Source organism: Ranitomeya variabilis, chromosome 1 (assembly GCF_051348905.1).
Source record: "Ranitomeya variabilis isolate aRanVar5 chromosome 1, aRanVar5.hap1, whole genome shotgun sequence".
Classification (NCBI taxonomy): Eukaryota; Metazoa; Chordata; class Amphibia; order Anura; family Dendrobatidae; genus Ranitomeya; species Ranitomeya variabilis.
In genome coordinates this window covers 795,013,586-795,034,976 of record NC_135232.1, presented here as the reverse complement: position 1 = coordinate 795,034,976, position 21,391 = coordinate 795,013,586, and the positions used below count along the sequence as shown (strand labels likewise).

General features: G+C 42.1%; 1 protein-coding gene across 1 annotated transcript in view; it reads left to right on the top strand.

Annotated features, from left to right (window-relative positions):
- Positions 1-21,391, top strand: part of MYO1F (myosin IF) — a 302,201-nt gene that overhangs the window by 52,928 nt on the left and 227,882 nt on the right. The window contains exon 2 of the mRNA XM_077273492.1: positions 11,257-11,394. Coding sequence (XP_077129607.1) covers positions 11,257-11,394 — 138 coding nt within the window. The remainder of the gene's footprint in view (positions 1-11,256; positions 11,395-21,391) is intronic.

Here is a 21,391-nt window from a genome sequence, read left to right as displayed (position 1 = left end):
GTGTATTCAGAACTGTTGTTAAATCAGTCAGTGATTGTTACTAAGTCGTGTGTTCACATGTACAAGCTTCATCTTGTTGTGTGATTTTACTGTTCATTGTAAATGTCATAGATATGTGATATTCTAAGCTCAATACTTAAACCTGCTATTTGTACTCTTTACCCCATATATTTCGGTTGTATACATCCATCTGTTGACCAATAAACAAGTTAGATTACTGAGCATGGTCTGCTTATTTTGGAACACAAAGAAGGTTTATGCTGCATGTCAGATTGCACACAGTGAGAATGTGCAAAAAGACAGAACACCCTAGTCTTGAAGCTTAGGGAGGCTGTTATGGTTCTCAATGGCAAGAGAACATAGCCCAGCAAACATACGAACTAGCTCTTGGAAGGATGGAAACTAAACTGACCATGAACTAAACCTGCCGCACAACTAACAGTAGCCGGGTAGCGTAGCCTGCGTTTTATCCCTAGACGCCCAGCGCCGGCCGGAGGACTAACTAATCCTGGCAGAGGAAAATATAGTCCTGGCTCACCTCTAGAGAAATTTCCCCGAAAGGCAGACAGAGGCCCCCACAAATATTGGCGGTGATTTTAGATGAAATGACAAACGTAGTATGAAAATAGGTTTAGCAAAATTGAGGTCCGCTTACTAGATAGCAGGAAGACAGAAAGGGCACTTTCATGGTCAGCTGAAAACCCTATCAAAATACCATCCTGAAATTACTTTAAGACTCTAGTATTAACTCATAACATCAGAGTGGCAATTTCAGATCACAAGAGCTTTCCAGACACAGAAACGAAACTACAGCTGTGAACTGGAACAAAATGCAAAAACAAACAAGGACTAAGTCCAACTTAGCTGGGAGTTGTCTAGCAGCAGGAACATGCACAGAAAGGCTTCTGATTACAATGTTGACCGGCATGGAAGTGACAGAGGAGCAAGGCGACTCCCACATCCTGATGGAAACAGGTGAACAGAGAGGATGATGCACACCAGTTCAATTCCACCAGTGGCCACCGGGGGAGCCCAAAATCCAATTTCACAACAGGAGGCCAAAAAGGCCTTTTTGGCCCATATGAAAAGATATTTGAGGGCCCTGTTGGAAATGTTGCACTGTGGCCCACAAGGCTCAAATTACACTCTGGCAAGTGGGACTGGTGATCTGATTACTGCATAATTATGCAGACTAGCTGTTCAGATCGCGATCACATATGATGACTACATTGAGAGTGTGCCTCAATCTGTTTTGCAATCACCAAACAGATTTTAATAGGATTGAAATTATTTTTTAAAGGGATTTTAAATTTTACCAGTTGACAAATTTTCGTGTACATGACCATTATACATAACAGAGAGGGAATTGTCTAGATGAGGTATGATCTTTTACAAAGAGATGGTGTTTTGAAGAGGCTTAACTATTCTCTGAAATTTGTCATTTTTTGTGAAAGAATTACAATACCACATCCTTTTGACATTAGTATTACTTTCATTATCAATATATTTTTCATGTTACCAGGCTGTATAGTCCGGAGTAATAATGAATGTTGATAATAATGATGGGATCAACAAGCACAAACTTTTGAAAAAGATAAAATAATTACAAATGTCATATTTATCTTTAACGCCTTTGATGATCCGGCCTGAAAAGGCCTTAAAGTAAATAGGTCAGCAGGGTTTAACTCCTCAAACTGTTTATATGAGCAGGTAGCTCCTTCACACACAAGTCCAGCATGGGCTGTCTGATCCACCGTTACTGAGGAATCAATGTTTAAATTGATAAGTAAATAAATATTAGCTGGACTCTATTATTAACGCAGGGACCAAAAACATTCAGGTAAATCAGCAGGTTCCCAAATATAATTAAAACGTAACTTTTAATAGTTATAATCTAAAAAAAGTGCAGACATATAGTGCCAACAAAGTGCTAGGTGCAAACAAAAAACACAAAAAGACTCAATTAAAAATGTCACCGCCAAAGGATTTATATCCAATATACATATAGTGCCCAATGTACCATATGCGACACCTTTGGATATATCACTATGTCAGAGAGCCAATCTCCGTATTTCGTATGTACAGTACTTTACTAAACCTCATCTGTCCTCAATCAGAGGTACCGGCCAAGCACTTGCACAATTACTAAAGGGATGAAAAAATGACCTCTTTTTTATTTTAGTCACGGTCACCTTCCCTATATCACCCCTATTGGCGGTGGCAAGACGGCTGCAGCTTGCTCATAACAAAAAGACCACCTTACAGAATTTGCATCAATAGGTACCCAATGTCATGGCGTACACCCTTTCACGTGCAATATCTCAAATTTAATTGAGTCTTTTTGTGTTTTTTGTTTGCACCTAGCACTTTGTTGGCACTATATGTCTGCACTTTTTTTAGATTATAACTATTAAAAGTTACGTTTTAATTATATTTGGGAACCTGCTGATTTACCTGATAAGTAAATAAGGCTGAAGAGCTTTTGATAGATCTCAAGCCTATGTCACTCCAGCTCTAGTCCATGCCCAGTGCCGCCTCCTTCTACTTGACTGATGGCTCCTTTGCCTGAAGTTATACAGCATAGAGGTTGTCAGTAAAGCAGATGGAGGCAGTACTGGGCAGGTAATAGAGCTGGAGGCTTCAGATCAAATGTAAGATAATATTTTCCCCAAGAGGTCATAAAAGATCACTGTGGAACATTACATTTTAGTTTTTTTATTTTTACTGTTCAGCACTGCCGTTGCTTCTGTTCTCCACATACTTGTCATTAATCATTATATATTGTATATAATGAAAGAGAAGATAGAAGCAATAATAATAATACTCTTTATTTATATAGCACCAACATATTCCGCAGCGCGAATTAGTTTTTTGCATACATTATCATCACTGTCCCCGATGGTGCTCACAATCTAAATTCCCTATCAGTATGTCTTTGGAATGTGGGAGGAAACCAGAGTGCCCAGAGGAAACCCACGCAAACACGGAGAGAATATACAAACTCTTTGCAGAGGTTGTCCTTGGTGGGATTTGAACCCAGGACCCCAGCACTGCAGTGCTAACTGAGCCACCGTACTGTCCAAGCAATAATAAACCTCTTCTGACTTCTCTTTAGCGTCTCTAGCTGTCAGTCTGCTCTTGCTTCTCTGGACCCACACCACCCACCATTAAAATGGTACAATGGGTGGCCGGGAAAGGGAGAAGCTTGTGTAGTTATTAAAAAGGGATGGTATGAAACAAATACTTGTTTTCTTCCTGGAATAGTGCCTATGTGATATTGTAGATCTGTGCGTTTAAGTGAGTGGTGTTGAGCTGCTATACCAGGCACATCCATTGGACAAAGTATTGCTGCTTTTGGAAGATAGCAATTAAGCTAGCAGTGGCTAAATGCTTTATGTTGGTGAGGAACAGTGCCAGCCATTTCCATGTTCTTTCCATGTGTCTACACTGTGTTCCAAATTATTATGCACATAGAGTTTAGGAGTGATAAGGTTAGAATTTTTTTGTTTGTCATTTAAACTCATTGATGGTGATATGTGTCAGTGCTCTTTATATCACTGAAAGCAATTGCAGATACCTGTGCAAATTAGTTTGGCAGGTGTGTCCAAATAAAGGCAAGACTACTTAAGAAGGCTGTTTCACATTATTAAGCAGCCTACATTTTTGGTCAAAATGGGAAAGAAAAAGGATGTGTCGGCTGCTGAGAAGCAACAAATTGTGGAGTATTTAGGTCAAGGCATGACTACAATCAACATTGCCAAGACACTTCATCGTGATCATCGCACAATCAAGAAGTATGTAGCTGATTCCCAGCACACACGTGTGCGTGCTGATAAGGAAAAATTGAGGACCCTTTCCAACAGGCAATTGTGTAAGGTTAAAAGAGCAACTGCAAAAATGCCTGGTCATAGCAGCAAACAAGTTTTTGAAGCTGCTGGTGCCTCCAACGTCCCCAGAACAACAAGATGCAGGGTCCTTCAGAGGTTTGCAGCTGTGGGTAAGCCATCCTGTCGACAACCTCTATCCACTGCACACAAGCAGAAACAGCTCCAGTGGGCCAAACGATACATGAAGACTGACTTCCAAACTGTTTTGTTCACCGATGAGTGCCGTGCAACGCTCGATGGTCCAGATGGATGAAGTGGAGGATGGCTGGTTGATGGACACACCATGAAAACACGGCTAAGGTGCCAACAAAGAGGAGGTGGAGTCATGTTTTGGGCTGGAATCATGGGGAGAGAGATTGTCGGCCCCTTTATGATCCCTGAAGGGGTAAAGATGAACTCCATAATCTATGTGGAGTTTCTAAAACAACACTTCCTGCCATGGTTCAAGAGGAAGAACCGTGCTTTCCGCAGCAAGATCATTTTCATGCATGATAATGCACCGTCTCATGCTGCAAAAAACACATCTGCATCTCTGGCTGCTATGGGCATAAAAGAGGACAAACGTATGGTGTGGCCACCATCTTCCCCTGGCCTCAACCCCATTGAGAACCTCTGGAGCATCATCAAAAGGAGTGTCTATGATGGTGGGATGCAGTTCACATCTAAGCAACAGCTCTGGGAGGGTATTCTGTCCACATGCAAAGCAATTGAAGCAGAAACCATCCAAAAACTGACAAATTCAATGGACGAGAGAGTTCAGAAGCTTCTTTCGAACAAGGGGTCCTATGTGCAAATGTAACATCACCTAGAATAAAGTTTTCACTTGAAAACTGTGTGATTTCATTTTGTAATAAGCTGATAATGCTTATAACTTCACAATTGACCTTTTTTTTGTTCAAAATAAAATAAAAAAGGTTGAAAACTCTGCTGTGCATAATAATTTGGAACATGCATTTTGAGTGTTTATTTTTTTTTAAAAAGATACTGTTTTCATAGGCAGTTTGTTCCAATACATTGCAATTATACTAGAATAGTAGATGACTGGAAAATAACAATGACTGCAATTCAGATAGGTAATTTAGAGAAAATATGAGGAAATATTATTTGCATAATAATTTGGAACACAGTGTATGAGATTATTAGTTGACATTACTTTTGAGATACAGATACCACTTTTTCTTACCACAGCAAAATTCATAAAAAAATATAAAAGTGAAATTAGCACTTCTTTTAAGGCGTTATTGTATAAATACAGTAATTTGGTAAGTGGTGTACATGATGCAAATTCAGATGAAGTGTATTGCGGAGCAGAGACCCAATGGGTCTGTGCACTCCAATATGTGCTGCTTACCAATCAGAGACCGGCAGCTGATGTCCACATTCAAACCCAGGATGGGGGACATTATACCAGAAAGGAGTCCAGTATGGAGGATGCTATTCCAGGAAGGGGCCCAAGATGGAGGACATTATACCAGGAAAGGGAGACATTGTACCAGGAAGGGTCCCAAGATGGAGACATTATACCAGGATTGGGGACATTATTACTGAAGGGGTCTAGTATGGGGAAAATTATACCAGGAAGGCACCCAGGATGGAGACACTATATTATTGGAAGGGGCCTGGGATGGGGACATTATACTAGGATGTAATACATATATTACTGTAAAGGGCCTAGGATGGGGGCATAATACTAGGATAGGGGACATATATTACTGGAAGGGGCCAAGGATGACGGCATTATATCAAAAAGGGCCCAGGATGGAGTACATTATGCCAGGAAAGGGAAGCATTAAACCAGTAAGGGGCTCAGGATGGAGGACATTATACCAGAAAAGGGAGACATAATTCCAGGAAGGGGCCCAGGCTGGAGGACATCATACCTGGAAAAGGAGACATTATACCAGGAAGGGGTCCAGAATATAGACATTATACCAGAATAGGGAACATTATTACTGGAAGGGGCCTAACCAATCACTGAGCTCACGGCTCTGCTGATGTATACTCATACCTCCCAACCTTTACAGAGCAGAGAGAGGGACAAATTATGCAGCGCGCCTGGCAAATTTTCACCACACCCTTACCAATTTACAATCGCTTTCTATTCTGGCAGGAGGATATAATGGAGAAAAAAAAATCAATTACCCCATTTTTTTACACCATTTTCCGATCACCGTCTATAATCTAATTACTGCGTTGTGTGGGTCGTTACGATTAAAGGGACACCAAATATGTCTATTTGTGATGTTTATAGCGCATTAAAAATGACATTATTAGAATTGTTTTTCATTATTTTTTAACAATGTTATGTTAAGAAAAAATCTGACTTTTTTCAGTGATTGTAAGTCAAAACCAGGAGTTGGTACAAAATATTGAACAAAAGTGGTGCACTTGTTTCTATTATACTTTTCATCAGACTGTTCCACTCCTGGTTTTGGATTTTACTGAGGTAAAAAAGTCACAAAATACTCAAAATGTGCACGTGGCCTAAGAGTAAGATAGTCAGTGTAATGCCACGTTCACACAATCAGTATTTGGTCAGTGTTTTACCTCAGTATTTGTAAGCCAAAACCAGGAGTGGAACAATTAGAGGAAAAGTATAATAGAAACATATGCACCACTTCTGCATTTATCACCCACTCCTGGTTTTGACTTACAAATACTGAGGTAAAAATACTGACCAAATAAAGAATGTGTGAACGAGGCTTAAAAAATAGAGGCATGGTATAATACACTGAGGCATTGCAGTATATTATACCACTGATCATATAATTAATTATGCAAGTCCCATAGCAAAGCTAAGTTAAAAAAAAATGCTTTCAGAAAATAAAAATAGCTAAGTAAAAAAAGCAAAAACAAAACATAAATTGCCTGTTTCCATTATTGTTACAACAACTCTATTTGACATCACCATTCCCATAGTGAACCAAACTAGAAAATTAGCATTCTACTTTTCCCACCTCGAGAGCACACTATTTCAGAAAAAAAAACTGAGCCAGAATTGCTGTTATTTAATGACCTTGACTTCCCAAAATTATTTTGTTTTTTTAAAAAGTATTTTTATTAAAAATAAATGTCATTTACTTCACAGTGTCAATGCCAAAAAAACAAAAAAAAAAAACAGCATAATTATTAACATTTTAATTTTTACAATATAGTACACTTTAATGTTTGGAACGCAACACATCCTCTGGTAAATGTCTACCTGTCTGTAATTTACAAAATGTGGCCACATCTTGGGGCTACTTTTATTTTTGATCTTTAGAACCTTAGCAACTGTTGGGAAATATTTTATAAAGCCCCAGATTAGGCCTCTAAAGCTAATGTACCTGTTTCACTCCTGAACCCTGTCATGAGTCCAGCCCAAATATTAATGGGTAGCTGTCACCAGATTTTTTGCTACCTTATCTAAGAGCTGCATAATGCAGAGACAGATATTTTGATCACAGCAATCACTTACTGGGCTGCTTGCTGTAGTTGTGATAAAATCACTGTTTTATTAGCAGGAGATTATCATTAGAGACTAGTAAACATGCAGCCATGTAGTCCTCCATATACAAGAGCTCTTAAAGGGAACCTGTCACCAGGTTAGGCCGATATGAGTTATGGCCACCACCTTTCAGGGTTTATATACAGCATTCTATAATGCTGTATATAAGCCCCCAACCCATCGTGCAAGAGAAGAAAAATATCTTTTATTATACTCTCCTTTAAGGCGGTCCGGTAAGAGAGGTGTTGCTCTTCTTGGTCTGGCATCTCCCATCTTCTTGCGATGACGTCCTCCTTCTTAGTTCCTTGTTGAAGGCAGAGCAAAGTACTGCAGTTTGCAGGCCCCAGGAAAGGTCAGAGAGGCCCAGTGCCTGCATACTGCAGGACTTTGCTCTGCCCTCAACAGGGCAGATAAGTACGCCTGCGCAGGAGTGCGGTGCCGAGGAGGCTGTGTGGTTGATGCAGGGACGCGTCATACACATGAAGCAGGCAAGAGGGCAGCATCACAAGAAGATGGGTGGCGCCGGACCAAGACCAGCGACACCCATCGGACTAGACTGCCCCTCAGGTGAGTTAATAAAAGTTATTTTTCTTCTCTTACAGGTCAGGTTGGGGGCAGATATATAGCATTATAGAATGCTGTATATCAGCCCTGAATGGTGGTGGCTCTAACTCATATCGGCCAAACCTGGTGACAGGTTCCTTTTAATAACCCCACCACCTCCACCACTGATTGTTATCTTTCTGCCTATACACAGTGTACAGAGAGATAGCTGCCAATCAGTGGTGTGTACAGGGTTAAAAAGAGCTCAACATTCAGAAAATGTGTAGATCTGCAGCTGAAAACAAGTGATTTAATCAAAATTGCAGCAAGAAGCCTGTAGTGCAATGGGGTTGGTGCAGTGCAACAGACAGACAGGGACCACAGAAAGTTCAAAGCAAAATGTCTTTAATGGGCAAAACTTACAAATGAAAAGCAAATGGTATCCTCCGGATCGCAGCCGGCCGTCAAGACAGTCCATATCCAAGATCGGTTGCTGTGGGCGACTGCATGGTCATGTCACACTGAGAGAGGTACCAGGCATTTTTGCTTCACTTGGCTCGGTTTTACTTCACATTAGCTGGATGCTGCAGAGCCACCAGCTTTGCAGTTTGCAAACCAAAACTAACATACCCATCCCTTTGCTGCAGTGTTTTTAAAATGGAATTTGTGGCCATGGGCCACTTGTTAGGCCCAGCCTGGAGGGAGCGAACTGCCCCACTACCATCCTGTAGTTCGCTCCAAAAATAAAAGCCCATGCCGGGTTTTCTTAAATCTGCCTTGGGCAAATAGCTTGTCCAAAACCAAACTTACTTTAATTCCGCACTTCAATCACAGCTATACCTCTGACTGCAATTCACTCCAGTGGTCTTAATACGTCTCCCTCACAAGCCCAATAAGTGCTACATTGCTGGAATCAGGGTCTCTGCCTCTACATTTCCTTTATGGCCACATGTAGAGGGTTTTTGAAACCAGGAACATAATGATAATCAAAAAAAAAACAGCCTTTCACAAGGATACAAACTGGGAACAACATTGAGAGCTGAATTGAATATCTATGAAAAAATTGTAATTGCAAAATCTATTCGTACTCATTTTTCGAAAAATACATGTAGGGTCAATCTCCCCTTCTGGAGAGTAGACTCCATAATAATTTATTTGGGTGATTTCTCAGGGGATTCTTTAATTTTTATTTTACATTATCACTTCAAAAATTGTTGGCCAATGCTTTATAAATTTGTGATTTAGTCTGCAAATGCGCATGGTGCTCTTTCAATCCTGAGGTTTCTCGTATGTCCATCCAAAAGTTTAGGGTCGCTTGTATGATGCTTCTGAAATCAGTAAACGGGGCATAATAATTAGCAGATTGTCCTTTCAGAGTGGCACAAACAGGGCACAATACATTAAAAACACTTTTAAATAAATACCATCAGAGGGTGAACTTTCTAAAATGGGGCAACATTTGGGAGATTTCCATAGTTTTGATACCTAAGGGGATTTGCAAATGTGACATAGTGCCCCAAAATCTTTCCAAAAAGCGCTCCTTCCTTTTAATTCTTGCCCAAACAGTAGCACATGTCAGCAGATCGGGTATAGTCATACTCAAGAAAAAAATGTACTCAGTAATGTATTACACAATTTCTCCTATTATCCATTGTGAAAATGAAATTTGGGGGCAAAATCTGCATATTGTAGCAAATTAATTTTTCCATTTTCCCAACTCGGTGGGGGGAATCGTTAATACTCCCCTAAAAGAAGTGAATGTGAGATAAACTGCAGTAGTCTGCAGTGGCCACTAAACAAGGCGCAAAGCTCAGATGTTCCGCTCCATCCATTGCTTACACATGACTGCTGCCAGAGCGGATATCAGCTGATTGATGAGTCTCACAATGATGACCTATACAATGTATATTTATCAATTTTATAATCCTGAACAACCCATTTAAAATTGAGTATCTGTAAAAAGAAAAAAAGTTTACACTTTGCACCTACAGTATATTGCTATATATTAATATCTATGAAAGATACTTTAAAGGGAATCTGTCACCAGATTTTGCTACCCCATCTGGGGGCAGCAGGATATAGGGACAGAGATCCTGATTTCAGCGATATATCACTTACTCTACTGGGTGCTGCAGTTTTGATAAAATCACTGTTTTCTTTGCATCAGATCTAGCAGTTCTCTGAATGCTGAGCTCTGTATAACCCCACCCACACTACTGATTTGCAGCCTTCTGTGCACACTGTACATGTTTTCAATAATTTTGTAAATTTAAGATTAATTTTTTAATAAACTCAAAGAATATTAATCTAACTTTGCAAATAAACGAGTTGTGCCCTTTCAGTTAATGAATGTCCATAGCTGTAGGTTATTATAAATAAACAAACTGCGCTGTAATCACCTTCCCCAGGTCCACTGGCGAGTCTCCACCGCTGCTTCCAGTGTCTGCACTGACTGTACTGCTGACGCCACAACAACAGCGCAGCAGCCATTGTTCTTCTGTTTATTGTTTTCAGGGTATTTAATCTGCGGTAAAAATTACTTGATACCATGATTTTCTAGGTCAGTACAGTTATGGTGACATCAGTCCTATATAGTTGTTTTTAATTTAGTGGCTTAAGAAAAATTCTGAACTTTGAAAAAAAACAATTGGAGTTTGACATTTTCTGAGAGCAACGTCTTTATTTTTCCATCCATGCAGCTGTTTTTTGTGTGGCTGGTACCATTTTGAGGATCTTTTTTTTTATTCCATTTTTTAAGGATGTGAAATGACAGAGAAAATAGAATTCGGGCATTCATGTTTTGTTTTCTTGATGAAGTTTACTGTATGAGTTCATTAATTTCATATTTTCATGATTCAGACTAAATGAAGCAGTGCTATGAATGCTGAGCTGTGTATAACCCCACCCACACCCCTGATTGGCAGCTTCCTGTGGACACAGTACATGGTCAGCAGGCTGCCAATCAGTGGTGGGGGCCGAGTTACACAGATTAGCCTGACTGCCTGGCATTTGACACTTAGTCCTGCAGTGATAATCTCCTGCTGATAAAACTCATCCCTGGAATCGAGGACTCTGCCCCTACATTATGCCGCTTTCAGAATAAATAACAAAAAACTGCTGACAAATTCCGGTTAAAGGCTTCCACAGTCAAATTCAATGCCGCCCTATTTCGATGTCAACATTATGACAACCGTATTAATATTATAGTGTTCCATAGTGATCAAAGTTCAGTCCAACCTCTTGGATTCCGTGTGGGGCAGATGTATTACAGCTTTAAAAAATTGGTTAAGTCAACTTGCATTTTTTTTTTTTTCCTTAAATTCTGTCTTCTTTTTCTAGGGAAGCAAAGAAAGGTATCATTGGCAGAGCCAAAATGTCAAGCAAAGTGGAGTTGATGATATGGTGCTTCTTTCCAAGATCACAGAGGATGCCATTGTGGAGAACCTCAAAAAAAGATATATGGATGACTACATTTTTGTATCCTTTCCATGAATGTAATTGACTTTTGTGAGATCCTGGATGGCGACCTTCTTAAACATTGAGCAGTGGACAAGTGTAAGAATTACTAGCCAGTGACGATTTCCAGGCTATGAGTGCATGCCTAATGGTTTTCCCTCTTACGAGCAAGCAGTTCTAGGACTTTTATCACTGTCCTCTATGAAATATGGAGGAAATAACAAATTCAAATTCAGCTACTTGATATATAGAGAAGAGCGAATTTGCCCGAGTTCCCTCTTACTTGGCGAGCTATATCTTGCCGAGTAAGAAGGAACCCACTCAAATTCGCTCATCTCTATTGATATAGGGACTTAGTCCCTGCAAAAATCATACCAGTTATACACATATCGTGTTGTAGTTACAAATAAATTAACTTTTAATCCCGATGCAAATGAGGACTATTTGGTGTACTCTTGGCATGACCGGTGGCTCAATGCACCGTTACATGCTCTGGTTTGCCTCTCCAGCATTGTTGCTGATTTTGATTGACACCACTGGCTTTCTCACAATGAGCTCCCTAAACTAAAATCACTGTTTTTGTGTGTGTGCACTGATACTCGAGGAGTCCAGCAGCAGCACGGTCAGTGTGGGTATGCTCTGATCTCTGGCTCCTCTCTGTGTCCGCTTGCTCGCACACAGACTGTCAGGCTCAGGAGCTGAGTATATGCCCACCCAGACACTGGGCGCATCATCGGTCTCCTCCAGAGTCAGCGTGCAGGAACAGAGATTTGAGTTTAGGAAGCGCTTACAATGAGATGGCCAGCGCTGTCAAACAAGATCAGCAGAGCTTAACGATACACCAAGGCATTATCCACACCAAGGTTGCACCGAAGCGCTCTTATTTGCATACGGATTAAAAGTTATCTCATCTGCAGCTACAACACTAAAATGTGTGTTACTGATATGAGTTTTATAAAGACTAAAGGTACCGTCACATTAAGCGACGCTGCAGCGATATAGACAACGATGCCGATCGCTGCAGTGTCGCTGTTTCGTCGTTGTGTGGTCGCTGGAGAGCTGTCACACAGACAGCTCTCCAGCGACCAACGATGCCGAAGTCCCCGGGTAACCAGGGTAAACATCGGGTTACTAAGCGCAGGGCCGCGCTTAGTAACCTGATGTTTACCCTGGTTACCAGTGTAAATGTAAAAAAACCCAAAAAACACTACATACTTACATTCCGGTGCCTGTCGCGTCCCCCGGCGTCCGCTTCCCTGCACTGTGTAAGCGCCAGCCCTAAAGCAGAGTGGTGACGTCACCGCTGTGCTTTGCTTTATGGCCGGCACTGACACAGTCAGTGCAGGAAGCTCTGAGCAGCAGCGCGGACGCCGGGGGACGTGACAGACATCAGAAGGTGAGTATGTACTGGTTTTTTTTTTTTACTTTTACAATGGTAACCAGGGTAAATATTGGGTTACTAAGCGTGGCCCTGCGCTTAGTAACCCGATATTTACCCTGGTTACCATTGTAAAACATTGCAGGCATCGTTGCTTTTGCTGTCAAACACAACGATACATGCCGATCTGACGACCAAATAAAGTTCTGGCCTTCTAGCTCCGATCAGCGATATCACAGCAGGATCCAGATCGCTGCTGCGTGTCAAACACAACGATATCGCTATCCAGGACGCTGCAACGTCACGGATCGCTATCGTTATCATTGTTAAGTTGTTCAGTGTGAAGGTACCTTAAGTCTCCTATAAACAGCGAGTGAGAAGTATTGAACCCGGCACCAATTTACTAAGTTAATATATTTCTAAAGGTGCTATTGACATGAAATTCTCACTACATGTTTTATTTATTTATTTCTTTTTCTTTTTAATTCGCCTGAAGAAGGAGCCTCTGTGCTCTGAAAGCTTGCAAACATATAATTTTCTGGTTAGTAAATAAAGGTATCACTCTGAGAATACTTTTGTCATCATTGGGCAGAAAAGTATTGATATCACTACATGTCGGTAACAACCCATCCAATTCACACAAGCAAAGAAATCAAACCATCAATGTCCATAAATTATGTTATGTGTAATAATGAGAAATTATTATTGAACACGCTTAATGAAATGTATTTAATACTCCGTGCAAAAGTCTTTGTTGGTGATGACAGCTTTAAGATGCCTCCTGTATGGAGAAACTAGTCGCATGCATTGCTCAGGGGTGAATTTCACCCATTCTTCTACACAACACTCCTGAAATCCTGACAGTTCCTTGGGCTCCTTCTATAAACTCTGAACTTTAGTTCCTTCCGTAAATGTTTTACTGAATTCAGGTCTGGTGATTGGCTGGGCTAATCTAGTAGCTTTATTTGCTTTCTTTGAAACCAATTCAGAGTTTCCTTTGCTTTGTGTTTGAGATCATTGTCTTACTGAAATGTCCACAGTCATTTCATCTTCATCACTCTGGTAGATGGCAGCAGATTTTTATAAAAAATATTTCAGTACATTTGTCCATTCATCATTCCTTCAATTACAAGAAGTTTGGCAGTGCTTTATGCTGAAAAACTTCATTGTTGGTTTGATGTTTTAACATGGTGTGCATTATAGCATCCTAAGAGTTCAATTTTGGTTTCATCTGACCAAACTATGTCAATTTTTAGACACTGTGTTTCAGGGTATTGCCCCTCCTCAGTACAAAGTATGAGATCTGATTTGGCTGAGTGAGAGGCAAAGACTGGTATCTAAGGTGTAATGTTTCTCCTTGTAGAGAGTGACATGCCAGATCTGGCATGCCAGTATGAACAGACTTAAACGCCTTGCATGCTCCTCTGGGAAATTAAATATGCAAATTGTCTCTTCATAGCGGAAGAGGACTTGAACTCTATAGCGCCACCTGTTGGAAGTCTTATCCTCTCACTCAGCCAAATCAGATCTCATACTTTGAACTGATGAGGGGCAATACCCCGAAACACTGTGTCTACAAATCCAGATTCTAATTTGGCATTTATCCTATGTCATATTTCAAGGTTCGTTAAAGGGACCATAGTGACTTGTAGGATCGCTGCTTCCAATAGATGGCACTGGAATTTCAGTCAAGTTCCTCTCCGAAGAGATAATTTGCATATAGCATTTGTCAAACAAATTATAATCATGTCTCTAGATACTAAATAATTAATTGAATACCCAATTCAATGAAGAAAGACAGATAAAGTTTTGGTGGCTGATGTCTGTATTCCAGCACTTGCCGAGGTGACAAAAGGAGCTACTTAAATTGTTTCCATCATTGTCTTGCATCTCATCTTTATACATGGACGAATACCGTTACCATCTTATCACCACCGTTGTAAAACCACTTATAGTATTTAGGTTTTTTTTCCCGATTAGAATCCTTCTAATACCATGATCACATAACATGAAGCGAGCAGCTTATCTCACATCTACTAATCAGTAACTTTTTTTTCAGTGGGAGGGAAAAGTAAAGAGAGAAGTTGTGGTTAACTGAAAAAAAAGAGTCCTTAAATGGACAAGAGAAAGAGGAGAGGAAGGAAGAGGTAGCCGCTGTAGGGGCTGCTGTGTGTGACGCATCCACCAGTGATACACGCTGAAAGTGCAGAAAGTGTTTTTCATTTTCCAAATTCAACTTCTTTTTTTCATTGAGATGTCATTTTGTGTAATAAGGGTATGAATTGTGAATAAAAAAAAAAAAACCTAAACAAAAGTGCCCTCTCGGCCAACAGGGGGCATACCTCTAAGCCAGAACATGTAAACCTAAAAGACCTTGCACCAGACCCATAGTGAAACCTAAGTCCGCAGGATCATAGGAAGAGGGTCATAGACCAGAGGTGCATAGATAATAGAGGTACAACAGAAATATATAAACCAGTAGAATTTTATTAAAGTATCAAATATACAGCACAAATAATAACCAAAGATGACATAGTTGGGACAAAAACAGATATTTGAGAAAAAGCAGCTAAAAGGTAGCATGTAATAGATGGTAAAAATACAGTGCTAAAGATGCCATGAAAGAAAATAAGAGCAACCTACTCTGACTGCAGACCCGTAACTATACGGTAGTACTCTGGGGTAGTATTTTAAGTGTGCACATGTTGTGAAGAATGATAAATATACCCCAGTGGTGTGCTCCTGGGTATGATAATTAGCAGGAGGTATCAAAGCACAGACAGCAATTTGAAGACAGCAAAGTTATAGGTGCTGTAGAAGGATTTAAGATAGTGAGCTGTTACCTTGAGACATGGTTGCAGTGTGTAGTAGGGGGCTGCAGGCAGAGAGGAACGAACCTCGACGCGCGTTTCACCTAAGTGGCTTCGTCAGGAGGCGTGGCCATTAAAAGAGAGGCTGGGATATATGTAGTAGATAGGGGGGGCTGGTGGTCCAATCGGCGCACGACCCGGGATGATGTGATTAACCGCAGACAGGCAGGCAAGCTGCGCGTCGCAGGACATGGGCGGGAGGACAATCGTCATCTCCGCCCATCTCCGTGGCAACGCGGCCGGCCCACAATGCCGCCCGGGGGAATCACAGCGCATGCCCGAGGTGCGCACAGACCAGAGGCAGTGGAAAGGAATAAAAAGCATGAATAACGGGTGAGTGGAAGTAGTGAGGTAGTCCGAAGGTTAGCATTAAACTAAGACACTGCATAATCTGTCCAGACCCGTACAAAAGACATAATCGGCCGAGTATGGAAATAAGGGGGCGGCGATAGATCGATAGTCCCGCCCATAAAGGAGATAGATACCAATGCTGCAAAAGGGTATATAGATATATATATGCGGATGAACGCATAACTAAGGCGCCTGGGTAAAGCACCAAAGGGCAAAATATCTGATATAAAGTAGCAGGTAACGGCCGCACATAAGGGTATATGCATAAAACAGAAAAATACTGATGAGGAAAGAAACTGAAAAATATGAAAAATAATAACGGAAATTAATAGTTAGTAAATAAGAAAAATAAAGAGATAGATATTACAGTTTGACGATAAATTATGCCAAACATATCAATTAAACTACTGCAGCTATCAATGATTCCTGCGATAGTAGATTTCCGTTGCAGTGTCATCAGTAGTCTTTCATAGGTAGATCCGGATCATTAAGACAGAAGTGGATAAAGGTGCTCCATTAATAGCCCTGATTTGTAGACATCCCAGGTCAAGGATGGAGCATAGGTCCGGTGTTATGGTTCTCAATGGCAAGAGAACATAGCCCAGCAAACATGAGTACTAGCTCTTGGAAGGATGGAAACTAAACTGACCATGAACTAAACCTGCCGCACAACTAACAGTAGCCGGGTAGCGTTGCCTACGTTTTTATCCCTAGACGCCCAGCGCCGGCCGGAGGACTAACTAATCCTGGCAGAGGAAAATATAGTCCTGGCTCACCTCTAGAGAAATTACCCCGATAGGCAGACAGAGGCCCCCACATATATTGGCGGTGATATTAGATGAAATGACAAACGTAGTATGAAAATAGGTTTAGCAAAATTGAGGTCCGCTTACTAGATAGCAGGAAGACAGAAAGGGCACTTTCATGGTCAGCTGAAAACCCTATCAAAATACCATCCTGAAATTACTTTAAGACTCTAGTATTAACTCATAACATCAGAGTGGCAATTTCAGATCACAAGAGCTTTCCAGACACAGAAACGAAACTACAGCTGTGAACTGGAACAAAATGCAAAAACAAACGAGGACTAAAGTCCAACTTAGCTGGGAGTTGTCTAGAAGCAGGAACATGCACAGAAAGGCTTCTGATTACAATGTTGACCGGCATGGAAGTGACAGAGGAGCAAGGTTAAATAGCGACTCCCACATCCTGATGGAAACAGGTGAACAGAGGGGATGATGCACACCAGTTCAATTCCACCAGTGGCCACCGGGGGAGCCCAAAATCCAATTTCACAACAGTACCCCCCCTCAAGGAGGGGGCACCGAACCCTCACCAGAACCACCAGGGCGATCAGGATGAGCCCTATGAAAGGCACGGACCAGATCGGAGGCATGAACATCAGAGGCAGTCACCCAAGAATTATCCTCCTGACCGTATCCCTTCCATTTGACCAGATACTGGAGTTTCCGTCTGGAAACACGGGAGTCCAAGATTTTTTCCACAACGTACTCCAACTCGCCCTCAACCAACACCGGAGCAGGAGGCTCAACGGAAGGCACAACCGGTACCTCATACCTGCGCAACAATGACCGATGAAAAACATTATGAATAGAAAAAGATGCAGGGAGGTCCAAACGGAAGGACACAGGGTTAAGAATCTCCAATATCTTGTACGGGCCGATGAACCGAGGCTTAAACTTAGGAGAAGAAACCCTCATAGGGACAAAACGAGAAGACAACCACACCAAGTCCCCAACACAAAGCCGAGGACCAACCCGACGCCGGCGGTTGGCAAAAAGCTGAGTCTTCTCCTGGGACAACTTCAAATTGTCCACTACCTGCCCCCAAATCTGATGCAACCTCTCCACCACAGCATCCACTCCAGGACAATCCGAAGATTCCACCTGACCAGAAGAAAATCGAGGATGAAACCCCGAATGACAGAAAAAAGGAGACACCAAGGTGGCAGAGCTGGCCCGATTATTGAGGGCAAACTCCGCCAAAGGCAAAAAAGCAACCCAATCATCCTGATCTGCAGACACAAAACACCTCAAATATGTCTCCAAGGTCTGATTCGTCCGCTCGGTCTGGCCATTTGTCTGAGGATGGAAAGCAGACGAGAAAGACAAATCTATGCCCATCCTAGCACAGAATGCTCGCCAAAATCTAGACACGAATTGGGTTCCTCTGTCAGAAACGATATTCTCCGGAATACCATGCAAACGGACCACATTTTGAAAAAACAGAGGAACCAACTCGGAAGAAGAAGGCAACTTAGGCAGGGGAACCAAATGGACCATCTTAGAGAAACGGTCACACACCACCCAGATGACAGACATCTTCTGAGAAACAGGAAGATCCGAAATAAAATCCATCGAGATGTGCGTCCAGGGCCTCTTCGGGATAGGCAAGGGCAACAACAATCCACTAGCCCGAGAACAACAAGGCTTGGCCCGAGCACAAACGTCACAAGACTGCACAAAGCCTCGCACATCTCGAGACAGGGAAGGCCACCAGAAGGACCTTGCCACCAAATCCCTGGTACCAAAGATTCCAGGATGACCTGTCAACGCAGAAGAATGAACCTCAGAAATGACTTTACTGGTCCAATCATCAGGAACAAACAGTCTACCAGGTGGGCAACGATCAGGTCTATCCGCCTGAAACTCCTGCAAGGCCCGCCGCAGGTCTGGAGAAACGGCAGACAATATCACTCCATCCTTAAGGATACCTGTAGGTTCAGAGTTACCAGGGGAGTCAGGCTCAAAACTCCTAGAAAGGGCATCCGCCTTAACATTCTTAGAACCCGGCAGGTAGGACACCACAAAATTAAACCGAGAGAAAAACAACGACCAGCGCGCCTGTCTAGGATTCAGGCGTCTGACGGACTCAAGATAAATTAGATTTTTGTGGTCAGTCAATACCACCACCTGATGTCTAGCCCCCTCAAGCCAATGACGCCACTCCTCAAAAGCCCACTTCATGGCCAAAAGCTCCCGATTCCCAACATCATAATTCCGCTCGGCGGGCGAAAATTTACGCGAGAAAAAGGCACAAGGACTCATCACGGAACAATCGGAACTTCTCTGCGACAAAACTGCCCCAGCTCCGATTTCAGAAGCGTCGACCTCAACCTGAAAAGGAAGAGCAACATCAGGCTGACGCAACACAGGGGCGGAAGAAAAGCGGCGCTTAAGCTCCCGAAAGGCCTCCACAGCAGCAGGGGACCAATCAGCAACATCAGCACCCTTCTTAGTCAAATCAGTCAATGGTTTAACAACATCAGAAAAACCAGCAATAAATCGACGATAAAAGTTAGCAAAGCCCAAAAATTTCTGAAGACTCTTAAGAGAAGAGGGTTGCGTCCAATCACAAATAGCCTGAACCTTGACAGGATCCATCTCGATGGAAGAGGGGGAAAAAATATATCCCAAAAAGGAAATCTTTTGAACCCCAAAAACGCACTTAGAACCCTTCACACACAAGGAATTAGACCGCAAAACCTTAAAAACCCTCCTGACCTGCTGGACATGAGAGTCCCAGTCATCCGAAAAAATCAAAATATCATCCAGATACACAATCATAAATTTATCCAAATAATCACGGAAAATGTCATGCATAAAGGACTGAAAGACTGAAGGGGCATTAGAAAGACCAAAAGGCATCACCAAATACTCAAAGTGGCCCTCGGGCGTATTAAATGCGGTCTTCCACTCATCCCCCTGCTTAATTCGCACCAAATTATACGCCCCACGGAGATCTATCTTAGAGAACCACTTGGCCCCCTTTATGCGAGCAAACAAATCAGTCAGCAGTGGCAATGGATATTGATATTTAACCGTGATTTTATTCAAAAGCCGATAATCAATACACGGTCTCAAAGAGCCATCTTTCTTAGCCACAAAGAAAAAACCGGCTCCTAAGGGAGATGACGAAGGACGAATATGTCCCTTTTCCAAGGACTCCTTTATATATTCTCGCATAGCAGCATGTTCAGGCACAGACAGATTAAATAAACGACCCTTAGGGTATTTACTACCCGGAATCAAATCTATGGCACAATCGCACTCCCGGTGCGGAGGTAATGAACCAAGCTTAGGCTCCTCAAAAACGTCACGATATTCAGTCAAGAATTCAGGAATCTCAGAGGGAATAGATGATGAAATGGAAACCACAGGTACGTCCCCATGCGTCCCCCTACATCCCCAGCTTAACACAGACATAGCTTTCCAGTCAAGGACTGGGTTATGAGATTGCAGCCATGGCAATCCAAGCACCAACACATCATGTAGGTTATACAGCACAAGAAAGCGAATAATCTCCTGATGATCCGGACTAATCCGCATAGTTACTTGTGTCCAGTATTGTGGTTTATTACTAGCCAATGGGGTGGAGTCAATCCCCTTCAGGGGTATAGGAGTTTCAAGAGGCTCCAAATCATACCCACAGCGGTTGGCAAAGGACCAATCCATAAGACTCAAAGCGGCGCCAGAGTCGACATAGGCATCCGCGGTAATAGATGATAAAGAACAAATCAGGGTCACAGATAGAATAAACTTAGACTGTAAAGTGCCAATTGGAACAGACTTATCAAGCTTCTTAGTACGCTTAGAGCATGCTGATATAACATGAGTTGAATCACCGCAATAGAAGCACAACCCATTTTTTCGTCTTAAATTCTGCCGTTCACTTCTGGACAGAATTCTATCACATTGCATATTCTCTGGCGTCTTCTCAGTAGACACCGCCAAATGGTGCACAGGTTTGCGCTCCCGCAGACGCCTATCGATCTGGATAGCCATTGTCATGGACTCATTCAGACCCGCAGGCACAGGGAACCCCACCATAACATCCTTAATGGCATCAGAGAGACCCTCTCTGAAATTCGCCGCCAGGGCGCACTCATTCCACTGAGTAAGCACAGCCCATTTACGGAATTTCTGGCAGTATATTTCAGCTTCGTCTTGCCCCTGAGATAGGGACATCAAGGCCTTTTCCGCCTGAAGCTCTAACTGAGGTTCCTCATAAAGCAACCCCAAGGCCAGAAAAAACGCATCCACATTGAGCAACGCAGGATCCCCTGGAGCCAATGCAAAAGCCCAATCCTGAGGGTCGCCCCGGAGCAAGGAAATCACAATCCTGACCTGCTGAGCAGGATCTCCAGCAGAGCGAGATTTCAGGGACAAAAACAACTTGCAATTATTTTTGAAATTTTGAAAGCAAGATCTATTCCCCGAGAAAAATTCAGGTAAAGGAATTCTAGGTTCAGATATAGGAACATGAACAACAAAATCTTGTAAATTTTGAACTTTCGTGGTGAGATTATTCAAACCTGCAGCTAAACTCTGAATATCCATTTTAAACAGGTGAACACAGAGCCATTCCAGGATTAGAAGGAGAGAGAGAGAGAGAGAAA